We start from the raw sequence: 23,863 nt of genomic DNA on the forward strand, positions 1-23,863 counted from the left end.
TTTGAACATTAGTGTGAATGTGCTTATAGCATGATGGTGGCAACCATGGGTGGAGCTCCCTAAGGTTCAGAAGCAAATTTTTTTGATGATGAAAACAACGTGTTACACCTGATTTTGGTGAGCCCATGATCCGGTTGAACTGTTTAGAATAATTGATTTTAATACTAGACCCATCAGGAAGACAAGAATGAACTGTTGGGTCCATTCCAGAAAGCCACATTACAAAGAGACCAGCTCTACTCAAGGCATCACGTAGACATTGCCACTTTACGGATAGAAGTACACGAGACGACAACTTTAATGTCACTTCTCGGATAAAAGTTGGATGCGTCAGAGCATTAAATGCTTCATTTAATGTGCAATTCTCAAGTCTCGAGAACTTAATGTCAATTACCAAAACATCAATGTGCATTAATTGCATATCAAATCAAGGGATAAGGTGAACGGATATTTCGAATAATATCTAAAGCCACTATATTGCCCCTCATAGCTTTTGGAGGAAGATTCATAGCCTTGGCTTTTCCAGCAAGCCAAGCGTTACTCTCAATCTAGTCTCTTCATCAAGCATATTCTAATCTTAGGGAGAAGGGGATTCTTCTCCATGAGAACATCATGGATTCTCAGTATAAAGATAATACTTGAAATATAAAACACATGCTAGGTGAAAAAAAAAAAAATTTACTCTCCTGCAATGACTCATAGCATTGAATGTTATTTGAGTTCTAAACCCCTCACTACGAGGTTTTGTGTTATTTTGAATATGACTTAATCATTTGAGGTGGCTTTCCATCCCCAGAAGCGGCTCACTCACATAGTTCACTCATTGTGTAGCCACCAAATTTAAGACTAATTCAGTCATTCGTTGGACCAACTCAGGACCTGCACAGATTCGGGAGCAACGCAACAATAGAAAGGTTATTGTGTCTTTGTGGCTTTTTCACTTGCTATTGTTTTTGTAAAAAACTAATATTAATTTTGAATTAATACCTGAAGATTTGTTTTAAATATTAGTGGTAAAAAAATTGTAATCATTATTGGGTAATTTTCATCTTACCCCTAAGAGATTTGGTACAGGTTACTTTTAGTCCAGTTTAAGTTTTATTTTGCATATGGCTCCCCTATGATTTTAAGAAATGATTAAATAAGAACACACTTAAACAAAAATAGTTAGTTTAACAAATTTTGTGACAAAAATACCCTTGTCTCCTTTGGACTTCTTTTTATTATTTTAGTTTTAATTTATTAAAATAGATACTATCAAAATACCTTCCATTCACCCTCTTCACCTCTTAGCTTCTCATCTTCTCCTCCTCCACCTCCAATGGGTCCCGGAGGTGGGTCAAAACTCCATTTTCCATGGCAGCCTTCACTTGATCAAGCTTTGCATCTCAGGCAACCTGAACCTTCATAGGAACTTACCACTGCTATGCTCAACACGGTGCCACTGCTCATTCTTCTCTTCCTGCTCCTTGCTCCTCTCTCCGCTGATCTGAAGCACTCTCCCTTCTTCCTTCTTGATCCCTAGAAGATTAGCTTTGAAGATATGGGCTTATGGGGTCTTCTTCCAATCGATTCGCGCATTGGAGAATGTAGCTATTTCGTTAGAGAACTGCGATCGAGGAATAGATACGAAAGTTGAACATATGAAGGAAAAAACTTTCCCAATTTTGAAAGTTTAAAATTGCAAAATCATGCGAATTAGCCCTCAAAATGCAAATTTTAAAATCCGAAGAAAGAAACAAATGAAATGGAAATGGTTGGTGACGTACAGTATGGCGAGGATCCACATGTGAGACGTCAAGAGCAATTTTCATGGCTTCCATCGAGGGTTTTAGAACAACCGGGAACTCATCTGTCTGACTAGATTTTGCGAGGTTTGGGTTTAGTGTCTTGAAGCAAATGATCTCGTTGAAGCAATCTTCTAATCTCAACCTCTCCAACACTATAACTTCATGGTTCCTGTTTGAATTCGTTGAAAATTTACCAAAAAAACAACGAAAGTTCATGAATAAATTAAAACTAAAATAATAAAAAGAAGTCCAAAGGATACAAGGGTATTTTTGTCACAAAATTTATTAAACTAACTATTTTTGTTAAGTGTGTCATTATTTAATCATTTCTTAAAATCATAGGGGAGCCATATACAAAAGAAAACTTAAACTAGGCTAAAAGTGACCTAGACCAAATCTCGGGGGTCCAGATGAAAATTCCATCATTATTGGACTTATTTTGACATTAAATCCTGGTTTCGTCCATGATGACAGCCTCCTATGTAGAGGTATTCTCATCCCTTGGGCCTATTTGCCTACCTCTCTTTGTTACTAGTTTGATGATGATTGGTCAAAATTAGAATATAGTCTAAATAACATAAGCAATATTGAGAACCTAATTATCTTTTTGGGAAGAACATTGAAGACCTAATTTTTTTTTTGGGTGAAATTTGAAAGCCTAATTTACAAACATCCTCATAAAAAACTTTAGGGCCTGCTTAGTTATATGAATCCAAGGATTTCACATGAATCATAGATTTTTACCTATTTGGTTGTATAACACTTATGGATTCATAAAAAAATCCAGGGATTTCATTTTTTTGCCTCAAAATGTGAATTAAACCATTCTTGAATATTTGAGTGGAATTCATGGATTCAATATAAGTATAAAAATGATGAAATTTGAGGATTCACATGAGTAACTTGACGAAACGGATAATATTTTAGGGCTGTTTGGTTACATGAGTCTGGAGATTTCAAATATCTAGAGATTTCAAATCTATAGATTTCAAATCTATGGAGTTATAATTTATAAAATTAGATGTTTGGTTGTGGAATGAAATTTGTGGATTCATCTTAAAAAACTATTTGATTGACATGATTTTTGTGAATGTACAATTGTATAGCTTTTTTGAAATCTCAAGATTTCACCTCTTACCCATAAATCTACAGATTCACCTTTTTACTCTAAAAAGGTGAATCTCTAGATTTCATGAATCTAGAGATTTTTATAACCAAATGGGTATAATTCTCAGATTCGATTTTTATAACCAAGATTTGAAATCTCTAGATTCATATAACCAAAGACAGGCCCTTAAATCATGAATTTGTTGATTTGAAATCCCATTTCATTTATAATCCCTAGATTCATGTAACCATACAAAGTCCTTAAGAATTTAACCATCACATAAGATGGAATTATTTATAATCTAAATATGGTACAATATGTTTAAAATTATAACATTCTATGACCATAGAAGTGTAGAACCTTAAAACACTTGCTAATCGGTAGTAAGACTAACACTTCTTAATGAATAAGTTGTGGGTTCAACTCTTACTAATGGCATATTAAATTGTGGGTTTACTTCTTAATATCCCCATTTATCTACACCCCGAAAAAGAAAAAGAAAAAGAAAAAGCCCTGAACCAACCCTTAAAATACTTTTGCTGGAATGCAGGGTTGCTCGGAATTGGTAAGACTTCTGTTCCCAAAATGGTAGATTGTTTGGTTGTTTGGGGGGTGGGAAAGTGAGACAAGTTTGGTTGTGGAATAAAGGTGGGGTGGAAAAATAAATCTTGTGGATTCACTTCTTAATATCCCCATTTATCTAAACCCCAAAAAAGTAAAAGAGGCCCCTCCTATCCTTTTCCTCAAAACCTCATTTTTTCTCACAAATGAGAAATTTTTTTTCTCACCTCACCTTTGGAAACAAACGCAGCATCATGGAAACTGCCCTTGAAACGCAGTCCAACCCTTTACGCAAGTGGTGGCTTAGGAAAGCTCATTTTTAAAGAATCTCTTCACTTGAAATTACATTTTAGACTCTGCAGTCGTATGCGATGGAATAGGCGAGAATAGCTCTGTGTAGGGATTGTGTCGGATTCTGATTTGGTTCTACATTTCTTGTTACTGTTTCAGACAACTCAGTTCATAGACCAGTAAGCATTTCTATACTTTTTTTTTATTCTAATTTTTTTCCTGTAAAATTTTGATTAATCAGTTATAGCGAAGAGAGATATAGATCGAAGTTAAGGAAAAACTAAAGAACCGATTTATTAAGTTATTTGAATTGGATGAATTATGCCGTTTCAAACGAATTTATACACTTACGGTTTGAGGGGAGTGATGAGATCGGCAAACAAAACTTGGTTAGTTAGTTTGTTAAATTTCCGAAATATTATATGTAATTTGCACTTGTGATCTGTCATTGTTAAATTTAGAATCTACAACCTTTCACTCAGTTAAGATCCCCTTGATGGAGTCAGATTTCTGTGTATTTAGGGAATCAAATAGTAATATCTAATTCAATTGGAGCAGTTTCGCAAAACCCTAGCAAGAGTGAGCTATGTGTTTACGCAACATCTAAAGGAAAAGCAAAGGAATGCTGACCTAATGGCTACGGAGATTTGAGAAAGAGCTGCAAAGTTTGTGAAAGCTGGTCATTTGATCTACATAAGTTTAGTGGAGAAACATTTAGATCTTTGGGAAGGCTATAGGGTCCCTTGTCTATTCATCAACTATTTTTGGGGAAGGGATATGTTCAAATGCTGGAAGAATTTGTGATGTGTTGTGGGTGATGAGCTCCTTGGCCTAAAACTGTCACATATTTTCCCACCTATTAAGGACTCAAGATAGATCCATTAAGAGCATATGACATTATTGACTCATCTGTATTGCCTGTGATTTTCCACAATAGGAGAGATTTGAGGGATGTTTGACTCTGCAATTTCTGCCTGTTATAATTTCTCATAAATATAAATATCAGAGATGATTGGGTTAATGTGTTAGACACGTCTTCTAATATAGAATGCTCTCCCAAATCATTCTTGTTGGTTTGCCTGAACAACCTCATCCATCCCAGCATGATTGTTTTAGTGTGAGCTCCCAACCACCATAGCCACACAAAGTGCAAACTCATGCAGAAAATACTTAATCCTCTAAAGTAGAAGGGGTTAGTAAGGTACGTAATATTTGGGAAGGTTACTCTTGTAACGGATAGAAAAGGGAGGGTTATTTAGGTGGACAGGAGATTGTTGGTACCTCCGATTCATCCACTGTCTTTGCAAAGAGTAATATAACCTTATTTCCTTTGGGTGTTTACCACTGTCTTTGGGTTTGTTATGAGGACACATAGAGCAGGTTATCAGCAATGACCCCATAACAAAATCTAGCAGCTTAGAACAGTACCTGCAAGTAGAGAAGATTGAAGAAGGAAAGATAAGAGAAGAGGAGAAAGAAACTAGGCAAGAAAAAATAGCTTTCAGCGAGGTTTTTGTGTATACTGAAAGCTTAGCTAAGTGTTATATATTACTGACTCAAAATATTCATGGTTAGAAAAAGGATTCCACAGTTGTAGGCAACAATGTAAACAACACCGTCTATGTTAAACACCACCATGAACAGTGAACTATCAGTACAGTTACTAAACACCACTATATGTTAGACACCACCTTGAACAGTTAACTATCGCTACAACTTTAGCAACACCCCCCCTCCCTGGCCCAAAAAATAAAAATCTTCCTCCCTCTCTCTCTCTTCTCAAGTTGGAGCATGAATGGCACCCATCCAGTCTACACTTGATATCAGTTGTAGGAGGACGGAAAGAAGTCAAATAATCTATTTCTCATTTGGCATTAACATATACTTCAACAACTAATACCCTAATTAGTATGCATCATTCTACCTGATATTGTTTTGGTGAATGAGACAGCAGCGATTAATGCTAAGTTGGAGCTTTGATGATCAACCTTAGAATCAAAATGTTTCAAGATAAGTAAGATAATGAGGGAGTACACAGTTTGTGACTTGGGTTACACTAGAATAGAGAATGAAGTGGAAATGAAAATTGATGAGATGGAGATTCCACAAAGTGATTGTTCTAGGTACAGAGGTTCAATAATAAATATCATAAATATAAGTGGAGATATAGAGTATGCTGTTTTACAAAGAGATAAAATTTTAAAATAGGATGGATGAAATGGAGAGATGCATCTAGAGTACCAATGGAGATAAGGATGAGTGGAAAAACTAGGAAGACTAAAGAATGATCATGTTAGATAAGATTGGGGAGTAGCTGTGGTACACGGTAAGCTACAAGAAAGCTGTTTGAGGTGGCATGACCATGTTCAATGGAGGCCTTCTGATGCTCCATCATGGAAGAGTGATTTGATTTAGATTGAAGGAAGTAAAAGAGCCTTGGCCAGATTTAAATAACAATAGAAGTTGTGAAGGAAGACATCATAACTTAGGCTTTGTATCAAGTATGACTTTGGATAGAGCTGATAGGAGGGCAAGGATCCATGTATACGACCCCATTTAGTTGGGATACCGGTGAGGTTGTTCTAGCTAAGGCCAGGGTTGGTAAGGCCTCTTCCTTTGTTGGACTGCTCATTTATATGTCTATTTCAGCCACTCCTTTGTATGTGTTTCAAAGTTTGCTTTTTCCTCCTACTAATGAAGGTAACGTAACTGAAATTATGTTTAGAAAACCTTGGTTTGGGGTCTATAGAGTCGGTAAGAATGGGTGTGGGTGAATGTTAAAGGCAATAGGAATGGGTTGAGGTTCAAGGATTATTTGAAATCTGTTTCTCCTGGCAGCTGGTAAATATTTTCATTTTTATAAATAAAAGTGAAGGCTAGGATTTCAGCTCAGGTAAAGAAAAGGGTTTTCATGAGGTACAATGGGTGGAGGTTTGGATTCAAAGTAGTAACAAGAAGCATAATGCTAACTTTGCTTAGTACTGTATAGAATCCTGATTGATGATATAGAAGAGACACCATTGCTTCTTGAGTACTCAAACAAAAATTAAGAGAACTAGCTTAAACTGGGGCAGAAGTAGCCAAAATCGCAAAGATACCAAAGAACTAAAATGGTGAAACTAAATATAGATAAAACCGATACTTGACTGGCTAATCTGATGCAATGAGTCCCATAAAACTGCATGAAATAATCATGAAACTTTGACTGATTTACCTTGCAGCTCGTACTGTTTAAATTTGGCTTATATGGTAACATGGGGTCACGGACCCAAGGGTGATCCCATATTCACCCGCCATGAGTTTTATATCATTTAACTTCAACCTTCTTGGCTTCTTCCTATTTCCATATGGAAAAATATAGATATGATCGCTTGCTGGCCATCATGGGGTGGTCTCAGTGTGGTCCAGTAAAGCTGGTTGTTGATCATTGAGAACCATCTTAAGTGAACATGCATAAACCTTCTGAGTCAACTTGAATTGAGTTTTCATCTTTATATGGCTGCAAGCATATCAGTTGTCTGCACTTGATTAATCCTTTATCAAATCACATGGGACTTCCAATTTTTGAAATTTGTTTGAATGATAAGTATGATAGCCATCTCTGTTTTGGAAAGTATTAACAATTTTACACTTATGATATAAATATCAGTTCTAAATCTGTTCTTTAATCCTATATTCTATTAATTCCCGAGTTGCTGTGCTTTGTTCTTGACTAGATAATTACTTTTATGTGTGGTGTGTGGTAGTGGTTTCTCTCATTCATGTTCTAATGGATGTGCTTTTTGTGTCTATTAGTTAACAGATTGGTTGATAATGGAAAAAATATTGTGAAGACCTGTTGGGTTGTTGCATGAATTAAATACTGCAGAAGTAAAGCTTTGTTCTGGAAGATCTGTTCCAAGAGTACATCTTGATGATGGAACAGTTTTCCTGCTGTTGAGGTTCTATTATCGTTGCCATGCAAGGGCAGAACCTTTTGTATACTGGGTCATCTTTCAGGTGCCCAAATATCCCAGATGGACTACTTGATCATGGTGGTGTATGTACGGTTCCCAGCTTCCGTCACAGGAGGATACATTTTGGAGGTTGTCTGGTAAGGTCAAAAATACCTTTCATGGTGAAAAGTATGAATCTGGACCCTCATAAAACAAAGAGCACCTTTCAACCTGCTGGCTTCAAAAGTGTGCCAGATGAAAATGAAGGAGAGCTATCTGATGAAGACGATGAGCTTTGCCCTGTGGAATGTGTGAGAGAATTTAAGAGCGACAAAGAATTTCTCAAAATTCTGGAGAAGGCCAAGGAAACTGGATCTTTAGTTGTGGTAGATTTTTATCGAACTGCCTGTGGAAGTTGCAAGTATATAGAGCAGGGTTTTTCAAAGTTGTGCAAAGGATCTGGTGATCATGAAGCCCCAGTAATATTCTTAAAGCATAATGTATGACATCACTGTAACTTGTTTCTTCTGCTAATTTATAGTAATTTAGTCCATCGGATCCTGTTCAGTTTCTTAGAGGAAATACTTGTGTCAAAAACTTAAACTTATCTGTTCCATCTTATTTGTTGGATCCTGCCAATTAATAGAAGTCTAGGAAATAGTTTATAAAACTGCATAGATGTTTTTCTGCTAGGTTTGGATTGCCTCATGACCTGAAAGATTATTTGGAAGGAACTGACCCTGTATATGGGGAAGTTTATCTTGTTTTTTTGTCTAGTGCATGATATTTTGATTCAGTTTCTCTTCAGAATATGTTTACCGCATTAATGCAATTTTGTTGAGTTTGATAACCAGCTCCTGGAGATGGTTATTAAAAGTTAAATTCTGTTATGTTCTTTGTATTTTGTGTTCTGACAACATGTCTAACATGTAGAGTCCAGTGGAACCTACTTTAGGAATATTATCAGGTGGACCATCAGCAATTGTCAATTGAGTGATCCAGATTATTCAATTACTGGCCAGGTCAGAAAGTAAGATTTTTGGAGCTTTTAACCTGCCAAGCTAGAGCTAAAACCTACAAGGAAAAAGGCCTTTTTTCCAGTTGTGTGGAGGTGGGATTACTAAGGAAAAGTTTGTTAATCAAATTGTAAAAAATCATTCCTGGTACCTTGATAGGGTGTGCCCACTAAAGAAGGGACCTCACAATTGAATATTGGACTGCATTGTTGAGTTGGTGAGTTATATGCAGTGATAGGTGATGCATTGGCATATGTTTTTCTTTTCACTTGTAACTTCTTGTTCCTTCCATTTTTGCCTGAAATTTTTTTGGGTTCATTTATTGATGCCTTTTTTTATTTTTAGATAATCTCTAAAATATGTATATAGATTATGATAATTACCTTTTTTTTCTTCCAAATGTTTCTTCTGGTTGAATAAGCTTTATGTTCATTTGTCACCTAATTTATGCAACCTACTATAGGTTGTTGATGAGTATGATGAACAGTCAGAGGTGGCTGAACGGCTAAGGATCAAGGTAAAATTCTCATAGATCAGATTCTGGTTGAAGTGAAGCTTACTAAATAGAAAGTCCATCACTACATATTTCTTGCAGTAATTCTGCTGTTGTTGACATGAAAGGCTTTGTACATATTTAGCTCGATTGTTTGCAACGAACCCCCTTGCAGATCTGTTCAGCTTTAAAATTGGCTTTCTTCTGCACAAGCAGAGTCTTTGGGGGGGGGGATTTTCCTTTGCAGCCTTACCCCATTTTGCCGAGAGGCTGTTTCGATACCTTGGCTTCAGGCTACAACTATGGTCCACCGACCATTGCACTAAGACCTGCCCCTTAAAATTGGCCTTTTTATGTTATTGAAAACTATAATGATTGAACTCCATGAGTTTTATAGGAATTAGGGTGCATTGTACTTGGTTTCAATACTCAATTCATTATCCAATAAATGGTTCCCAGATAGGCTTTGTGGAAGAAATTGTTCTAGAATTTGAAGCCTATTATGGTTGACTGGCTGTAGATAAAACATTTAGATTTGAGCTAGTATTTGAATTTTATTTTCTGTGCAAACTGAAGGAATGGACATCACATGGCTATTCCCTTGAAAAGAGGTAATGAATTGACCAGAAAGTCAGTAGACATTATCTTAATGCATCTGGTCAAACTAAATTTTATTTTGCTATTCCCTTGAAAAGAGGTAATATATTTACCATCGAAGTCGCTGAGTATAAATTTAAGAATCTCAGCTGAATTAATATTTTGTGGCAACCTGAATTTTCATTTCCTTTCTAATGGGAAGGGTGCTGTGATTTATAAATCAGTATTTGAATTTAGGAATTTAACTTTGATGTACGTGGTTCATGTTATCACAAACTCCCTATCAAATAAGTACTAAACTTTTAAACCTTTGGGCTGAATGCTGATTTTGAATTGATGCAGGCTGTGCCCCTTTTCCACTTCTACCAGAATGGAGTGTTAGTGGAATCGTTCCCAACCAGAGACAAAGAAAGGATCGTAGCTGCTATTCTTAAATATACATCTCTCAGGCGTCAAGACTTACTATTAGATCAATCAGTGTAAATTTCTGTTCTTGGTATACGAGGAGAACAATTGGTTTACAGATCTGAAGTGCAAGCTGGAACTGATCTTAAATGCTTGTTATGCTGGACTCAAAAAAGCAAGCTTACTTGTTGCAGTAATACCTTTCGGCATTCTTGAGATTCATAGTATGTCTTGTATCATGAGTTCATGTCAATAAGATGCAGTTTGGATGTACTGTATAAAGTCCTGAACCAAGCGGTCTTTTAACAGGTGGTCCTGTTTACACCATAAGCTGATAACTGTATCTTCTTGCAACACTTGTATTTCATTACTGTTATTGCTGCTCATGAATTGGGATTCACCTTCCAACAAAATCTAAGGCATTGATATACGTGCCTTGCTTTTCAGAGTGTAAGATATAGGGAGGTTACGTTTGGAGATCCTCTTCTTGTATATCATTAACTACTGTTCTGCTGTCCATAAAAATTTTTATCAGCCCCATTATCCATGCTTCCATGAAAATGAAAGTGGATAATGTAAATAAAGGATAGCTGTTGTTTAAGCTGAACATAATCTCATTTGAGCTTTAATCCTTTTTAAATTGTGATTCCTATTTGGGCATCAATCAATTTGTCAGTCATTTGGTATTCATCTTCCTTGATTCTTCACCATGGGTATCTATTGTTTCATACCATTCTCGGCTTTGGAGATTTCAGAATGATGGTTGCTGGACTGACTTACATTAGATTAGTTAAAAGGTTTGGGTTTGTTAAAACTGTTAAATTAGTCTTGGAATTTGGCTTGTACCAGGAACCTCAGGATCATCCCTCAGAGCCTTAAATGGGTTTGTCAGAGGCGAATCAGCTTCCTCTGTTGTTCAGGTTTGCTGGCGACTACATATTGAGATTATCATGCAAACCCTTAAATGAAGTAAGGCCAGAAGATCTTGGTAGATCTTTATGGTACTGGTGGTGATGAATTTTTCAGTTTCTGCACTACTTTTTTTTCTTGTTCTCCAGTCCGCAAGAAGCGTACTTGAAAAACGTGATGATGATTTGTTCAACAGTCACAAACCCAAAGGTGTTGGGCAGTTGCTTGCCCGTCCTCTGTGTGTCCCACATCTATTGAACCCAAAGGTTTCAACAATCACAACAAACAACTACAAGGACTGTAAAGCCTCTTGGGGCACCAAATGTGGTGAGCTTTGTTACTGGCCCCATGAGAAAAGAATACATCAACAAAGTAGTTTTTGTGTGTTTTGATACATTGGAACGACCAATAACAAAAGTTGTTTTGATACATGAGAGGGTGCCATCCAGCCTGTGCAACCACCCATATATTCTATTCTTGTCAATCAGATTGGGAACACGTGGATCATTCTCAGCCATTCGCATGGATTTCGCACGTGAGATTCGAATACTGATGAGGACACTTGGCATTATTTTATAGATGATTCCATCTGATGTGGTCGGTCCCGAATTGTACAAACAAACCAGTACAGAAAAGATATTCCCACAGATGATCTTTCTCTTCTAATCATTAAGTCTGCTTTAATTAAAAATAGATGCCTTCAGCAGAATCGAAATTACAGATTAAAGATGGAGACATTGGGCTTCTGAAGGAAAGCTAGTAATTAGAGCTGTGAAAGAACCCAGAATGAAGAAAAATTCCTGCTTGAATAATTTGACATAACTAGTACATTATATGAGAAGCAGCAACTTCCTTCCCTGAGCCTTGAGGGGTTGGAAGATTTTCTTTTTTTTCTTTCAAAAAAGAGAAAAAAAGAATGGAAATGAAGGCTTGAATGGATGGAATCTGCTGTCATGCGCACCCATGTTGTGTTTGGTTGCTTGATTCTCTCCAAAACCTTGCTGGGAGTCCATCCTGAGGAACTGGGAATGGGCCATACTGAATCCCACTTTGGGATCCTACCACTTCCCACCTGCAACAACAGATACCCCTGTTAAATTATTCTGCGCTTCCAAGATTTTGATTTCCTGTACTAAAGATATTCTCTCACGTTTAAGTTACTGTGGAAGTTATTTCATTCAGATTGGCAGAAATTGCAGGACCTAGGAAGGCTGAACAAGAATCTACAAATTTGACAGATTCTCTTAATCTCTCTGTCTCCTCATCGTACCTGAACTTGGTGACTAAATGATGGATTAAAACAAGCATCTCCAGCTTGGCAAGTTCATTTCCAGGACATGCATGTGCTCCATTCCCAAATGGCATAAATGTATTGGGTTTTGGTGCAACCTGTAAGAACCATGTAAGATTAGGTAAAAAGAAAAGAAAACAGTTGAATACTATCTCTGTGTGTGGTACTATTCCTTACTTTAATGAGTAAAAGAAATGAATATGGTACTCTCACACACTTACCTCGAATCTTGAAGGATCAAACTTCTGTGGATCAGGGAAGAGACCCGGATCATGGTGAATGTTTCTGAACAAAGGCATCACCTTCCAGCCTTTTGGAATAAGATACCCTGAGAGAATTCCCAATTACCCAGTCAACCTCTTGAAAGGTTCAATAATATGGTCAGGAGCTAAAGAAGAAGAAAGGAAAACTCAGATGGTTTTCTCAATCTTACCCTTGTATTCCACATCAACTACTGCTTCTCTATATGTAAAAGAAATTATGCTTGCCATCCTCAAACTTTCTAATATAACCTGATCAAAATTAGCCATGCAAAAGAAAGTCAATTTCCAGAAGAAAAAGGAAGAAAAAGAGAGGAGAGAAAGAGAGCGTTCACAAGAAAGACAGGTTCATTTCTTTCTTCAAAGAAACTTTATATCTCATCTTATGAGGTGTGGGTTGGGAGTGAGAATTGCATACCTTATGAGTAAGTACCATGCTTCTTGTCTGAGCCCATGTCAGGGGTTGTTTTCCTTCATCATTTGATTCGAATATCGCTTTCTGTTCAGCCTGCAACAGTAAGTAGTTTGTTAATAATGTCATTCGAAGTTTTTGGGTGGGATATTTGAATGGAATTAAAAAAGAAATGCAGAATAACTCAGTTAATTTCCTACCTTGACAGCTTCTAGAAGTTTTGGGTCATCATGGAAGTATTTTAGAATCCAAGTGAGAACACTAGCTGTTGTATCTTTAGCTGCAAAGAGCACTCCAATGATGTTATCTGCAATTTGATCTTCTGATAAAACATTTCCCTCTTCATCCTTGGAGTTCATAAGACAACCCAGGATATCCTTCTCCACCACTCTCATCTCCTTCCTCTCAGAGATAATCTCAGCAAGAATCTGATTGAGTCTCTTCCTTGCCTGTAGAGAATTTCATGAGAAAAACAGACTTAGAACGAGGAAGAGTTAGCTAGCTAGCTAGTTAACGAAGAAGACACAATTTCAGTGGCAGTTTTTTGCTTACCAAGACTGCGTTGTGGTATGCAGTTCCTGGAATGTTTGTGGGGAAGGAGTTGTAGCCTTTATCTACTATGCTGTAATTTTTCTTCAGCTCTTCTTTGTGATATACATCCAAACTACCAAAGATTGCGAAAATACCGATATCGAAAGAGAACTGCAATGAACAAAACAAAAGTGAAGGTCCCATTAATAAAAACAAACAACAAATTAAGAGAACCCATCCAGTAGAAGAGAATTTTAAGGAATAAGACGACAAGATCAATTAAGTCATTAACAAAGCAACAAGAGTTTCACATTTATGATCAGTTCATGTATTAAGAGATGATTAAGTGACTTGCAACACAAACCAACCTTCTTCATTTCATGAAAGGTATTGACAACATGACCACCGGCCCATGATTCCAATGTTGAGACTGAAACAGCTTCAATGTTAGGAATGAGTTTTCTGATAGAATCAGGAGCAAGTGAACCCTGAACCAGCTTTCTAATTCTAGTGTGGTAGTTCCCTTGGTGGAAAAACAGAGCAGCTGGGCCGATCATTTGCTCTTTACTCTTTGGGTACGTAGGCTTGAACAAGTGAGCTTGACTAACCAACACAAACCGAGCAGCTTCAGGGCTTGCCAGCATAACACAAGGGCAACCAAGTATATGGGTCTTGAATATCTCACCATAACTACACCAACACCACCACATTCAAATCCGTAAGCATGATAACTTAAAACAATTCTCAAGGGAAAACCCAGAAAAAATGTCAATATATATATAACATGTAAAGAGAAAGAAACCTTTTCTGCTTAGATGCAAAGAAGACATTTGGGTCCTGAGAGTAGAGTTGAAGAGTTTCTCCTATATAAGGCCAACCCATTGAACCTGGAGGTAGTTTAGCTCTTTGCAGAGGTTTTCTTTTGTGGGTTCTTCTCAAGAGAATATAAGAAAGAAGCGTGGGAATTAGCAGAAGAAGATACACAAGAATTCCACCCATGTCCATCTTTTACAAAAACCTTACAATTCTGGGCAGAAGAGATGCTGGGAGACTCTGTTTTGTATGTGTTTTCAGGAAGAACTGGGTATCGTGAGGGACTTCTAGGCTGCAACTTGAGACTGGGGGAGAAAGGTGTAATGGTATATATAGAGTGAAGAGGAGGTGCTTGGATATTAGAAAGGCTAATCCAGTTTGAATTTTGCTGAAAACTGTTGATAATTGTTACAGATATTGGTGAAATGGTGAATTGTGTCAAGTACTTATCTGGGCTTGTGCCAGATTAATATGTTCTGTAAAGGAAACTTTATTACGTTGGTGATGAGAGTTTCTAGACAATATTTACTGTTCCATTTATCCCTGATGAGTCTTCTTTCTTGTTTTCCTTTCCCCTTTCAGTATTTTCACAACCTTAAACCCTCCACCAGTTTTGGTCCCATAATCTAGTATAGGTTCTAGACAGTTTGAGCCACAGATCCAAAAAATCAGATTTCCTTAGATTCATTATTCATATATGTTCCCCAGTTTGCCACTAGTCAAACCTCCCTCAATCTTCTCTCCACCTCCCCCAAAACCCCCTTCTACCCTATTTTTTCAGCAAATATACACATTGGGTAAAGATGGTTGTCTTTCTAAGATACCCTTAGGCCTAAGAGAGCTTTGATCAGTTTGCTCTGCCCTTAATCCAAGGCAAAGGAAGAAGCAAATTAATTTTAGGCCATTAGAGTGTTGATAATGTAGTTTGCAATAAAAATTGCAATTGATCTGTTGGGTTTGTCTAGAAAGTTGCAAATCCACTTCCAGAAGTTGTTTTCAATCCTGATTTTGCTAGAAATGCAGCCCCTTAAGTAGGTTCACTAGTGTCCAACAGATATCTGATTTGGTCTGAAGAGATTAGCTTTCTATGTTGTTACCTAACTGTAGCTGATAGATAATTACATAGCTTGGGTTTTCAACTCCTTATATAACTTCTGATTTTGAGATTTAACAGAGGCAGTTAATTATAGTTGATGAAAGCCATTGACTCAATAATATTATACACACAAAAAAAATAATAATTAACAAGTCCACATACAACTGAGGAGAAAGTCCTTCATGGTACCTACCCCTCACAAGCACAGAGAAGTAAGAAGAAGGGTAAAAATTTTCATGCACAGCCGTGCACCAAGTAAGGTCTTGTCGACCTATAGAAAAATCCTCTATTGGTTGGATTCAGAATCTTTATGCAAACAAATCACCAATAATGATGGAGCTGTGGATGCTATTACTACACCCTATCAAGACCCTAGGAATCTATAAAAAAGAGAAAATCTTATTTTTCTTATGATTGAAGGATCTCGCATGTTTCTTACCTTCCATGTGGCAATTCATTTGGGCCTCAAATTTTGTTGACATTGTACAATTATGAATTGCTTGTCTATATCAACATTGATTATTTTATGGAACATCACAAAAAAAATTCATGGTCTACATCATGATTGATTATTCAGGGGATTTAAAATATGGGGACCGTTCAATCTCCATTGAAAATTTGACAGATAGCTAATCCATATATTATTTTCTAACGATAAAACTACTATTCAACATCTTTGCTTTCCTTTGATGTGATGTACGGAATTATATAAGATATTTCATTTGATGGGTGAGTCATAAGATCATGAATGCTTAATGGAATCTCTACGTTAACAGACCTTAAACCAGATTTTTTTTTGATATTACCAAGTTAGTTATATTACATAGTCAATGATAGGAAAATTTATTGAAAATAAAAAGATATCTTTTTTCCCCCTTTGTCCTAAATAAATTATAAATGATAGAAGGATAAAATTTGAAAAAAAATAAAATAAAAATCAAGAGTGTGTCAATATTTCCTTCATTTCTTTCTTTGTCTTCTCCTCTTTTCCTTCCTCCTTGGGTCAATTCAACGTATTTCATTTTAGATAATTGAGGTCATCCGAGCCAGCTTATGCGCACTTCAACAACATCTTTATGAGCTAATTTTATAATTATTTATAACTAAACTACTCCCTTGACCTCAAAAAAATTTGAACTCTTAACCTTATATTATTCAATCCATTTGAAAGAGTTTTATATGACTACCAAAGTTAAGTTATTCATTTGGTTTGTTTTGGTCATCAATGACTTCATATGATCGAGGTTTTTAAAGATTTTCTCACTTAAAAGTCAATGAACGATTGTACAACAGTCAAGAAAAAGAGCATATATAATAAGATAAAATTAACTAGAGATTTCAAAAATCTAGAGATTTCAAATCTATGGAGTTATATTTCATAAAATTAACCGTTTGATTAATCCGAATTTGTGGAAATTTCATTATGAAAAACTGTTTGGTAGACTTGATTTTTGTGAATGCACAAATGTTTAGTCTTTTATAGTAGGTGTGAAATCTCTGGATTTCGCCCCATTCCCATCCGAATCTACATATTCATGTTTTTAGTGTAAAAAGATGAATGTATAGATTTCATGAATTCATAGATTTTTACAACTAAATGGATATAAATCTCGCATTCATGAATCTAGAGATTTCAAATATCTAGATTAATGTAACCAAACAAGTCCTTAAATACTCTTGTGCAGAGAAGAGGTTTAATTCATATATATATATATATATATATATATAAGGGACAAATCTAGGATAGTTTCTCTTGATAAAAGGATAATTCTTAGATAAACTTTAAAAGATATGGTGAGAAAAGATATGCATAAGTTACGCCTTGTATTTAATATGATCTCAAATGGAGTCATGGAGCTGATAGAAAACAAGAATTCGTATAAGGGTTCATCAAATCAAATAGGTCAGTTATACGAGAGGTTCACATCCTCTGCAATTCCCTTTTAATTCCTATATAGGATTATGACACGTGACATTTAATTATCCAACGGCTAGGATAGAATCCAATTAAGAACTGAACCTAATAAATTCTTAAAATTAAACCTCAAAAAGAGAGAATAGATCAAATTGAGAGAAAATGTAGGGATTTATTAGATTCAATTTTTAATTGAATTCTAATTTTGACCCTTGGATAATTAACTGTCATGTGTCACAATTCCAGAGATGAATTACTAGGATTTGTAGGGGGTGAGAATTGTAGAGGATGTGAACCCTAGTATAATTGACCTATTTAATTGGGAGAAGACTTGTTGTAATAAACAAAATAACAAAAAAGAGTTAAAAACTAGGTATATGAATTGGTTAGGAAAAGGTGAAATGAGAAGGCTGAATGGATAATTTGTTTCAAGCTGGTGGTAGTTATCAATGATTAGAACCCTCCAAATTAAAGATTACCCACTAAGAGATGATATTTTTCATGTACTAATCAAATCTTAAACAAAATGAAAAGTTAGAAATAAGTGAGTTTCATTTCAATAATAAAAAATTTCTTCTCGACATAGAATCAAAGTTTTTTTTTTGGTAAAAGAATCAAAGGTTTCAGTTCCTTCTAGAATAAAATATGGTAATTAACCCTTTTTCTTTTTATAGAAAGAACGGGAACCAAACAGAGAAAAGCAATGGTGGGAACACACCATTTCCCACCTCTGAGGAAACAGTACTACAAGACTCTGATTCGGGAGAGCAAATTCCCACATCCCAATCATTCTCTCTCTCTCTCTCTCTCTCTCATGCATCCATGATGTACACGTAACCTGGCACGTGGATGTGTACTCTCTTTGTCGTCAGATTAGAATCCAAAAATAGCTTATTTCCAAAGGTGATGATCAACGGGCACCGACACCGCACATGCTGCAAGCCTGCAAGCTCCCCTCATTAGGATAGTGACAGAATAGGCAGGGATGGTTCCGTCTTTTCATTTTCTATATTTTTTCTTGCTCCGTCGTTGCAATGCCCGTCGATGTGAATCCAGTGGGTCCCACCTTTGTGACAGCAATGGTGTCCAACTCAAACGCTTGATGGGTTCATGGGCCCACACATCAGTATCTTCTTGACGGGTCACAAGTCCAACAAGTCCCCAACCTCAGCACGGAAAGGAATCTAAAGCCGGACCTTCCAGATCGGGTTGGCCCACCCCACTCCTTCTGGTCCACTAAATTTTATGTTCTCCCCGGCCGGGCCCCCACAATCTTGGTACCGTGGACCGCTCAAGGGTAAATGTGGAACTTTCCAGACGGTGTAAGTGTAACTTGTAAAGGTTAAACGTTAATAGGTTCTGTTAAGGTATAACTTATAACCACCGACCTAACCCCATTTTTGAAGGTGGTCCCCACAAGAAAGCAAAGGCTTTAACTCCCAACTGTCCCTCTCCGTTAAGTCCCACGCTCGGGAACGGGAATTCCGTTTTATCACTTTCCGTTCCGTCCTCTGACGGGTGACGTAGATGCGAGGTTTGTCAATGGTCACCATCTGTACCAGCTGGACGTGCCACGTGTTAAGATCTCGGTGGTCAATCATCGAGAGGGTTCGGGATGTATAAAGAGAGTCCCCAAAATGAATTTACCAATCCCTTTTGCGAACGTAACAAAGAAAGAGAGAGAGAGAGACAGAAAGAGTGGGGGCCCACACTGGCCACCGTCCACATAGTCGGCGGTGAGTAGTCCATCATATTCAGGGGACATGTCGGCGGCAAACAATGCCCGGTCAATCCAACCTTCCCCTTCATGTTGGCAATTACCAAAACCATCAACTTCACAACTCTTTCTATTACAATCTACAATATCTCCTCCCAGTCCCCACCCTCCCCCCCCTTAACTCTCTCTAATTTCCATTAATGGGTTTTCATACCATGCAAGAAAATTAATATAACGGGGAAACAACCGATGCCGTATCGTGGAATCCAATTCTTTCTTCACCTCCACGTCATAAGTGTAGTTCTCATCCAAAAGATTTTCTGATAAGGATAGGAAAGACATTTTGTCACTGTTCGTTTGAGGTCAAATGGACCTAGAACCAGGGGCGGAGCCAGGATTGAACTTTGGGGGGGGCGAATGTATGTGGGCCAATGTAGGACCCACTGTAGGTCCCATATCAGAATATATTATTATATTTTAATGTGGAGTTTACATTAAAAATTAGGTAAATTAATAGAAAATTCGTGAGTGTGAGAGAGAGAGAATGAATAATTTGAGAAAGGAGAGTGAATACCGATATGGGAGATTGGAAAATTTCAAAATTTGCTACTACTTCAATATTTTGTGAGATGTGAGAAAAAAGAGAAAAAATATGAATAAAAGAGGAGATTCATGAGAGAATAAATAGAAATGGAAATAGGAGAGAATATATAAGGAGAAATTCATGGATCATGAGTTAGTTTTTAAGTTAGTTTTTAATTAGAATTTAACATTTTATTCCTTAAAACTAGGGATTTAATAATAACCATTAGTAAAGATTATGAATGACTTTGTCCCATCATCTTTATCTTAAATTTTATTTTTAATTTTGGAGGGGGCCAAATAGTGGTATTTCACATTTAAAGATAGAGAGATAAGGAAAAAAATAAAGATATTTACAAATTCAAAAAATCCGGGGGGGGCCAACGTGGCTCCGCCACTGTAGCTAGAACCTACAACAAGTAAGAGAAAAGTCAGATAGAACCAACGAAAAAACACTTAAGAGTATTATTTTCTTTTTGTCAAGATGCATAAGGGTATTGTTAATGACTAAAATGGTCATTCTATATCTCCCGATCTAAACCAGCAGTTGCACGATCCGACCAGGTTCAACACTAGTAAAGTTCGACCAGGCGGTTCATGGTAGGACCGACCAGAGTGATAAATAGAATCCACCTAACAGGGTGAGGAAACCTCACAAAGGTAGAGTTCCTACCAACCAACAACCACAGAGGAGTTCCAGTTAGGTAAAAGAACTCTCCTAAAGAGTTACTCTCCTATGGCAACTCTCATTAGAGTCATATTCCGAATATAACTCCATTACCATACTCTATATAAAGACCTCAGGTAAACACTATGAGGTAGGTATTCATACTTTGTGTGATCAATTACTTGAGTTCTCTATTGAGTAGTTGAGATCATAATATTGGTACTAACTTGTTCGTCGGAGATGTACCTCGACCCCCCAAGGTCGAGCTCGTATCTTGCAGGTTCGTGACAGGGAAGGACGAGCGAGATTCCGTATCAACATGTATAACATGTATAGATTTGCATGTTATTGCATCAAAACCTACATGATTAGTTAGTGTTCTTTCTAAATCTACAAAAAGTTTACTAGTATTGATTAATGCAATAGTGGGGGCCAACAAAGACAAGTTATATTGGGAAAATTATGTGATTAGCTGCTTTAAGGTTTTCCCTTACAAATATAGCCACTCGATGTTTCTTTTTACAAAATTAGTCAAAACTGAATTTACATTTACAAAACTAGCCAAAACATTGATTTTTCACATTTTTTACCCCTAAAACTGATCACATCAAGTAGGAAAATCACTATTTTGTCCAAAAAGGTAAAGTCATTATTTTTTCATACCCTTTGAACATTTTCACCCCTATGCGGGTTTGGTCAATTTTAGGGGTAAAAATGTCCAAAGATGTGAAAAAACACTATTTTGTCTAGTTTTGTAAATACAAACTCGGTTTAGCTATTTTTTTTTTTTGGGTGGAAAAGGTAGCGGTATAGAAAGAAAGAAAAGTTACAATCAAATAGTCTTCCCTTCAGCGTCATCTTTTATAATACGAAACAACGCCGGTAAAGAATGAGGAGAAAAAATTTCTGTCGGGGGTAAGCCCCAAAATCGCTCCTTAGCTCCGGACACTGATGAGCCCATTTGGCAACCGCTCATGGTCTCGGTCCGCTCCTCTGTTGCTCCTGGTTGGTCGCCAATCTCGCTGCCTCGTGCGGGCCTCCGGAGTGTTCCAAGCTGTCGTCCTCGCGTGGCCGTGAGCTCCATGCGACTTTGTTTCCGGCATCTCCGCCGGTCCCCCATCTCATTTCTCGCAAGTCCCTTCCTCCTGTTCCCCTGCGGCCGCCTTGGGCCCTTCGGTGGGCGTTAGGCTGTGGTCTGATCCTTTTGCCCTTGTCTTCCCGTGCGCCGTTGCGATCATTATCTATGTGGTTTCGTCCCGGTCTCCCTCGTTCTTGTCGGTTCGTGTGGTCTCGCTTCCCGAATGCGTTTTCCTCTCTATCCAAGCGATGGGCACAACGCCGATGTTTACCCATCAATCCGGTTGTTGTGGGCGGTCCTCTTCGCCCCCCGTCTTCCTTGGCTTAACCATGTTCGGTCGTCCCGCTTTGAATATCGCGCTTGGTCTGTGTCTCGTCGGCCTGTTGGGTCGGCCCCCGTTGCTTCTCACGGCCGTGTGAGCGCCTCCGTCCTGCCGTGGTGCTTGGGGCCCCCCCCCCGGAGACCACCAATTACGGTTGGGCATGGGCCGGATACTTCATGTGCACTTTGCATAGCAATGACCGGAGTGTAACCAGGGGGGGCCGCTGCCATTTTTTAGCTAGTTTTGTAAAGTGAAACATTGAGTGGCTATTTTTACAAAAAGAAACCTAAAAGCAGTTAATCACATAATTTTCCCTTATATATTTGATGTTTTCATGAAGTATTACGTTGGTCTAAGATCTGAGCTCATTTTCTCTTGAAGAACAACATACTTGATTAGGTCAACATCTGGAAGGTTGATTTGCCAATTTAATTATTTGATGGATATGGCATTGTCTGAATAAGTTGGGGCTAGTAGGGTGTGGCCCTTAAAACTCTATTATCTACACCTTGTGCTATGAGACACTTTTCTCCTGTTTCATCATCTCTTTCCTAGTTATAAGTGAAATTTCATTGGATATTTAATATAATTTGTTGGGATATTTAGCTATCTTTGCTTCTTTGGTATGCTTTTTGAAAATTTTGATTTTATAACTAATATCTAAATCTTCAAATGGTATATGATGAAGTCTACTGGGTAGCAATAAAATGCAAACACCAACTCCTTTGCCGCCTAAAGAATTTGAGCCACTTCTAGTTAGACATGTCATAGATGTTAGGTTTGTATAGGAAAGCAAAAGCCTTCCCAATAATTGATATGGTAATAGTTCCAAATAATTTTCATATATTTTTGGCTTATAAAGGTGTATTTGGCATTAAAAAATTAATTATTTTATTCATCACTTAAGCTTCCATTTATATCAAACCAAAGTTAGTTTGGATTTCATCTAAAGAAACACTTCCATCTCTACCTAATTTTAAGCTCATATCAATTGGACCATCATTCATGGCTCTAATTAAATTTGTCAAATGAGAAACCAACATTGCATGGCAACTTAATTTGGAAGTGCATTTTCTGTGGTAGGGAATGTGAGAAATATTCTTTGCTTTGAAGGTGAACCACACATACTATGAAAATGATGAGTAGAACTACAGGAGTTTCTGTTACTAGATAACGACTCCAATTGATTTGCTTGATATTTTCGTTTATTTTGGTAGAAACTATATTCGATAAGTATTCTCGTAATATATTCTAAGTTTTGCCACCTCCATGCATTAATGAAGATATAAAATGCATTTTGATTAATAATGAATTGACCTACCTATGTGCCATGCTTTTTAACTACCTATGAGGGCTCGAATGTAGCAACCAAAGCAAACCCTAGAATGTCCATCCTTGAGGATCTCACTCACTACAATAGTGGATTCTCTAATGTCCATTCAAGGGCATCTCATGTATTTCCATTTGTGAGGGTAAACAAGAAAATAATGAAAGCTAGGTATTCTGGTCAATAAAATATGTAGATTTATTTAAAAAATGTATTCTCTAAAGGTCCATTAGAACTTCCATTCTATGGTTCACTGATATTGCATGTATTCTTTTGAGGAAGAGATAGCAAACAATTTATTTTTTCTTCTATTGAAGAAGGAAAGCATTTATCTGACAAGGATAGTACTTTTTATTGATGAACACTGGAGAATAACATTATTCATATACTACACTTCATCTGGACAATTTAGATAGAATAAGAAAAAGAATGTCAATAAAGATTCCATCCTTTAATAGCTGAGAAAGAAGCATATAAAGAATCTGCACAAAGGTTACATGCACATTCTTCTTTTTCGGTTTGCATTATCTCAAATTTGTACAAAAGCATTACACAAGTTCTTTCTTTCCGTTGACTAAGTCTGCTAAAAATCAATAATTCTTCATGTACATGATAAACAGTCAATGATAAACTCATGAAGATTCAAGGCCACCAATTAAAGAAACAATTGGAAATTGAGATACTTCGCACATAACTAGATTCCTCAGATCCCATGCAAGTCGTGTAAACAATCAAAAGGATTTTTCT

The 23,863-nt window shown here is 37.0% G+C and overlaps 2 protein-coding genes across 3 annotated transcripts; one reads left to right on the forward strand and one right to left on the reverse strand.

Moving 5' to 3' along the window:
• The first annotated feature begins 3,782 nt into the window (after positions 1–3,782).
• On the forward strand, positions 3,783–11,383 carry LOC149018013 (Thioredoxin superfamily protein). Of its 2 annotated transcripts, XM_089152339.1 has the most exons (4): positions 3,783–3,929; positions 7,546–8,185; positions 9,165–9,218; positions 10,134–11,381. In XM_089152339.1, exons 2-4 carry the CDS (start codon positions 7,709–7,711, stop codon positions 10,272–10,274), a joined length of 672 nt encoding a protein of 223 aa, XP_089008465.1. In that variant the 5' UTR covers positions 3,783–3,929; positions 7,546–7,708; the 3' UTR covers positions 10,275–11,381. The 2 variants fall into 2 exon arrangements, with proteins under 2 accessions (XP_089008465.1, XP_089008466.1); XM_089152340.1 differs by lacking the exon at positions 9,165–9,218 and having other exon boundaries at positions 10,134–11,383.
• A 432-nt stretch (positions 11,384–11,815) lies between these two features.
• On the reverse strand, positions 11,816–14,715 carry CYP707A4 (cytochrome P450, family 707, subfamily A, polypeptide 4). Its single transcript, XM_089154271.1, has 9 exons — positions 14,402–14,715; positions 13,968–14,289; positions 13,621–13,770; positions 13,269–13,517; positions 13,075–13,164; positions 12,830–12,908; positions 12,618–12,724; positions 12,376–12,494; positions 11,816–12,177 (listed from the first exon to the last, which is right to left on the reverse strand). Exons 1-9 carry the CDS (start codon positions 14,602–14,604, stop codon positions 12,057–12,059), a joined length of 1,440 nt encoding a protein of 479 aa, XP_089010397.1. The 5' UTR covers positions 14,605–14,715; the 3' UTR covers positions 11,816–12,056.
• Positions 14,716–23,863: the final 9,148 nt, after the last annotated feature.

Source organism: Hakea prostrata, chromosome 4, assembly GCF_041222555.1.
Source record: "Hakea prostrata isolate BN-2017 chromosome 4, UWA_Hpros_2, whole genome shotgun sequence".
Classification (NCBI taxonomy): Eukaryota; Viridiplantae; Streptophyta; class Magnoliopsida; order Proteales; family Proteaceae; genus Hakea; species Hakea prostrata.